General features: G+C 72.1%; 2 protein-coding genes across 2 annotated transcripts in view; one reads left to right on the top strand and one right to left on the bottom strand.

Moving 5' to 3' along the window:
• Window positions 1-817: 817 nt before the first annotated feature.
• Window positions 818-2,753, bottom strand: AURANDRAFT_71452 (hypothetical protein; the record flags this gene model as incomplete). The annotated part of the gene is made up of 3 exons (XM_009037830.1): window positions 818-1,972; window positions 2,145-2,312; window positions 2,473-2,753. The coding sequence occupies 3 exons, from the start codon at window positions 2,751-2,753 to the stop codon at window positions 1,567-1,569; spliced, it is 855 nt and encodes a 284-aa protein (XP_009036078.1).
• Window positions 2,754-2,959: 206 nt separating this feature from the next.
• Window positions 2,960-4,849, top strand: part of AURANDRAFT_63476 (hypothetical protein) — a gene marked incomplete at both ends in the record, with an annotated part of 9,175 nt that continues 7,285 nt past the window's right edge. The window contains 3 exons of the mRNA XM_009038113.1: window positions 2,960-3,493; window positions 4,043-4,071; window positions 4,261-4,819. Coding sequence (XP_009036361.1) covers window positions 2,960-3,493; window positions 4,043-4,071; window positions 4,261-4,819 — 1,122 coding nt within the window. The remainder of the gene's footprint in view (window positions 3,494-4,042; window positions 4,072-4,260; window positions 4,820-4,849) is intronic.

Raw genomic sequence — 4,849 nt, 5'->3', positions numbered from 1 at the left:
TCAGCGGCAGGATAACCCGCTGACGAACGCGCCCTACGAGGACGACGGCGGGGACGTCCTCGAGCTCCCGGACCACCTCAAGGAGCCCGAGAAGCCGCCGAAGCTCCGGCCGGGCGCGGCGGCGCACCCGGAGCTGCCGCCCGACGGCGAGGTGACGGCCGTGGTCCCCGCGGGCGTCGCCCTCGGCGGCATGGTGGCCGTCGTCGTCGACGCGGCCGCGCGCGCGTCGTGCCTCGCGGCGCTCCCGGACGACGCCGCGGCCGGCGCGGCCGTCCGCGCGTCCGCCGAGGGCGGCTGGGCCGCCTACGCCGACGGCGACTGGGCCGCGCTCGCCGCGGGGGCCGACGCGAACCACCTCGGCGGCGGCCTCGGCCGCGGCGTCTTCGCCGCGAAGGCGGACGGCCGCGCGGACGCCGCAAAGCTCCTCGGCGCGGGCCCGGGCGCCGCCGCGGCCGAGGCGACGCCGGCGCCGCGCCCGGGCCGGGAGAAGCGCCGCGGCCTCGCCTTCCCCGCGGCCGTCGCGGCGGCGAGCCCCTTCGCCGGCGCGCCGGCCGGCGACGCCGCGGAGGCCGAGACCGAGGCCGCCTTCGCCGCCTTCGGCGCCGCGGACAGCGACGCCGTCGAATCGTGGCTCTACCCCGCCTTCCCCGACCTGACGCGCCTCGCCATCGCCGACGACGACGACGTGCCCCGCGTGAGCCGCCGCGGGAGCCTCGAGGAGCCCATGGACACCGCGGAGTGACGCGAGACCCGAGCCCCCCCCCCGAACTTCCGAACGCGCGCCTTTAGAAGACGCTCTCCCAGTGGGCGACGCCGCGCGACGCGGGCCGCTGGGGCGCGAAGGAGCGGTCCTCGACGGCGATGGCCGCGGCGAGGGGCGAGAAGAGGAGCGCGCGGCTCGACGCCGGCACGAGGCGCCGCGCGCGCGCGAAGCAGCCCGCGCCGCCCTTGGCCCCGAGGATGTCCGACGACGACGGCGGCGCGACGGGCAGGGACGGCGGCACGATGGCCGGCCGCGACAGCGGCGACACGCAGGACGGCAGGCTCTCGTCGTCGTCGTCGCCGCACGCGAGCCACGGCGGCACGCGGCCGCCGAGCCCCAGGGGCCGGTCCACCGTGCCCCGGAAGGACACGAAGGACGCGTCGTCGAAGTCCGGCGGCGCCGCGGCCTCGGGGGGCTTCGGCTTCGGCGACGGGCCGCCCCACTTGCCCCGGTAGGAGATCTTGCCGTGGAAGCTCCGGAGCGCCTGCGCGGGCGCCGCGCGCTCGCCCGGCCGCACGTAGCCGCAGTCGCGCTCGAGGTCGAGCTCGGGCAGCTCGAGGTCGTGGGTCTGCTTGGGCATGCCGCGGTTCTGGAAGCGGTCGTCGGCGTGGTTCGCGGAGAAGACGGCCTGGAGGTGCGCCGCGGCCTTGTGCGCCGCCTGTGTGGAAATCAAATCTTCAATCCGACGTCAATGTGTGCGTATTCGAATGTTTCGACACAAGTTCTTCGGCTGTGCTTCGAGAACTCGACGAGAGCAATCGATCCGTCCAAAAATTGGCCGAATCGACTTCGATTTGGCCGAGCTAGAGAATTTCAAAGTTTGGTCGGCACGTCCCAAACCAGCGGTTGATTTCCACAAAGTGCGCCGCCGCGGCCTTCTTGAGGTGCCGCGCGACCTGCCGCTTCTTGTCCTTCTTCGCGACGGCGGACGCGACGAGGTTCTGGAGCGCGCACATCTTCGTGTTCCGCGCCCGCAGCTTGCGCACGGCGTTGAGCGCGCGCGCGTTCGCCTGGACGACGGCCTTGCGCCGCGCGAGCTTGTTCAGGCGCACGTACTGCGCCCAGGCCATGACGGACAGCGAGCAGATCCGCAGCCGCGGGCTCAGCGCGTCGAGGCGCTTCTCCTCCTCCATCATGAGCCAGGACTTCTCGATGGCCCGCTCGTTGCGCACGCGGTCCTTCTTGAGCTCGCGCACGGTCTCGGCCCACCTGACGTCGCTCCCGGACGTCGGACGCCTCGAGTTCGCGCGGGTCGCGCGCGCTCGTCCGAGCTCTCGACCCACGGCCGAAGCGTCGCGTGCCCCGGCCGTTTCTCTCGCGTGGAAGTCGAAGGCGCGCGTCCCGCGCGGCGGCGCGCGCGACGAGCATGTCGAGCGCGAACTCCCGGTCCTCCGGCGGGCTGTCGCGGAGGTGGCACGCGCCGGCGTGCATGCCGAGCATCTCCTCGGCGGCGTAGCGCTCCTCGGCCTCGCGCTTGTTCTCCCGGTCGCGCACGGACGGCGGCCGCGAGTTCTTGCGCGTCATGCGCCGCCGCCGGTGCGCGTGCGACCTGCGCGGGAAACAACGACGTCGACGTGAACGTATGCGACGCGATTTCTTCGTGCGCTCCGTCGAGGACTCGCCGAGCGGACACGAGCCGTCCAAAAATCGGGAGAAACGACGTCGACGCGACGGAGACGGAGTCGGTCGTTCCGGGCGCGGCGCGCGACCGCCGCCGGCTCCGCGGCGTCTCCTTGAGGCCCGCCTTCTCGCAGAGCTTCAGGTGCATCTCGTGGGCGCGCTGGAGCTGCTCGCTCGTGAGGTGGGCGAAGTTGCTGTCGCGGCTCGCCCGGCTGTTGCACTCGGCCATGGCCTGCTCGATGACCTCCGCCAGGTTGCGCGTCGTCCGCTTCAGCGACGACAGCTCCATGACGCGCTTCACGGCGTGCTGGATCGACTTCTGCGTCTGCCGCTGGTCCATGAAGTTCGCCGTGCTCTTGCGCCGGCGCATGGCGGCGGCTGCCGCGGCGTGCGCCAAGCACACAGCCCCAAGCTGGGAGTTTCAGGCTCTCGTTTCGATCTGGGGCGATGATGCCGCGGCAGTGCGCAGTGTCGCTCGCTTTGCCAAGGGGATATAAATCTAGATTTAATTTAACTACTATTTATTACCCCTTGGCTTTGCCGCAGCCGCATCTCGCAGCCGCAGCTCTCGACGCGATGAAGCTCGAGCGCGAGCTGTCGACGTCCGAGCGCGACGCCTTGCAGGCGTCCATCTCCGAAAAGCTCGCGGAGATCCTCGGCGTCGCCTGCGATCCCGTGCTCGCGGAGTACACGATCGTCCTCGTGTCCAATGGGAAGACGATGGAGGAGCTCCGCGAGGCCATGAACGAGATGATCGGCCCGGACATGTCCGCGTCGCTCGCGGCGTGGCTCGGCGAGGAGCTCAAGCCGCTCGCCGACGCGCCGGCCGCGCCGGCCGACGCCGCGGCGGCCGACGCCGCGGCGGCCGCGGGCGACGACGCGGCCGCGGCGCCCGCGGACGGCGACGACGCGCCGCCGGCGAAGAAGGCCAAGGTCGACGACGGCGAAGCGCCGGCGGGGCCCGTGCTCTCCTACTCGGGCCGCGGCCGGGGCCGCGCGCGCGGCCGGGGCCGCGGCCGCGGCAAGGGCCGGTCGCGGGGCTCCTGGGGCGGCTCCTGGGGCTCCTGGGGCGGCCGCGGCGCCTGGGCCGCGCCCGCGAACAAGAGCTGGGTCAAGCCCGGCAAGCCGAACCTCGACGCCCCGCTCCGCGCGCGCCGGGACTAGGCGCCTCTTAATCGGACCCGGACTTGACCTTGTCCTGGGCCGTCGTGACCGCGAGGACGCCGAGGGCGATCCAGGATAGGATGACGACGCAGTCGAAGAGGATCTTCGACTCGTCGGAGCCGTGCCGCCAGTAGACCGCGCCCGTGACGGACGTCGCGAGGTTCATGACCAGCAACACGATGTCGAGGAGCAGGAACGTCTCCGTGCGCCGCTCGTAGAAGGTCGAGTCGCGCGCGTCGATGATGGCGCCCCAGATGCCGAAGGCGCTCTCGAGGACCGCGAGGCCGAGCTCGAAGACGACCCACGCGTGGATGTGCGTCGGCCAGTCGTCGTGGAGGATCCTGCGGAGGGGCGGGCGGGTCGGAGGCGCGCGGGCGAGCGAAGCGCGCGCGGCGGGCGCGCGGGTCGCGCGGCGATGCGCGCGGCGATGCGCGACCCGCGAACGGGCGGCGGTTCCTTCGCGCGCCGGTCGCTCGCGGGATGCAGAGCACCCAGGCCGCCGTGGAGATGAGTAGGAGGATGAGGTGAGAAACGAAGAGCGGCACCTATGCGGCGCGGTTCGCGATCAGCGGGAAGAAGACTTCGCGAGACGCGGTCGCGCACGTTCTCGTTCGGGATGCCCATGGCGAATCGATGGAGGTTGGTTTCTCTGGGCTCTCAGACCATGCGTGCCGCAGAGCCCGCGGCAGCACGGCGCCAAGACCAACCTTGAGCTTATTAATTTACGTTGCGATGGGCTGCCCCCGCCGGCTCGTGGGCCTCGCGGTCCTCTTCGCCGCGCGGCGGTCCGCGGGCGAGCCGTCGCTGCGGGCCGGGGGCGCCCGGAGCGACGACGCCTACGCCTACGGGTCCTTCGACGACGCGCCGGCGCCCGAGCGGCCGGACGCGGCGGCGGACGTCGTCCTGGCGGCCCCCGCGCGGAACGCGTCGACCATGTCGTGGCTCGAGATCGCCCGGGCCCTCTTCGTCGAGGAGGGGTCGACGTGCCTCCTCACGGGCGGCGGCGTCGTGCCCTACTTCAACTCGTGCGTCGGCTGCTCGTTGACCGCGGCGCACCAGTGCGTGTCCGACATGCGCGCGAACGTGTCCTTCAACGTGCCCGTGGGCTGCAACATGGACTCCGTCGGGAGCCTCGCGGGCTACCGGCCCAACATCAAGAAGATCGAGAACCGGCGCTGCTGCCCGCGGCTGGTCAACATCGACAACGAGTTCACGTGGGCCTACCGCGACGCGCTCCGCTGCCTCACGAACATCTACTGCGAGACGTCCGACGTCTACTCCGACCTGCTCGCGGAGTGCAAG

Source organism: Aureococcus anophagefferens (genome assembly GCF_000186865.1).
Source record: "Aureococcus anophagefferens unplaced genomic scaffold AURANscaffold_7, whole genome shotgun sequence".
In the NCBI taxonomy this organism is placed as follows: domain Eukaryota; class Pelagophyceae; order Pelagomonadales; family Pelagomonadaceae; genus Aureococcus; species Aureococcus anophagefferens.
Note: the sequence above shows the minus strand (reverse complement) of the source record. Positions and strands in the feature narration are given on the sequence as shown.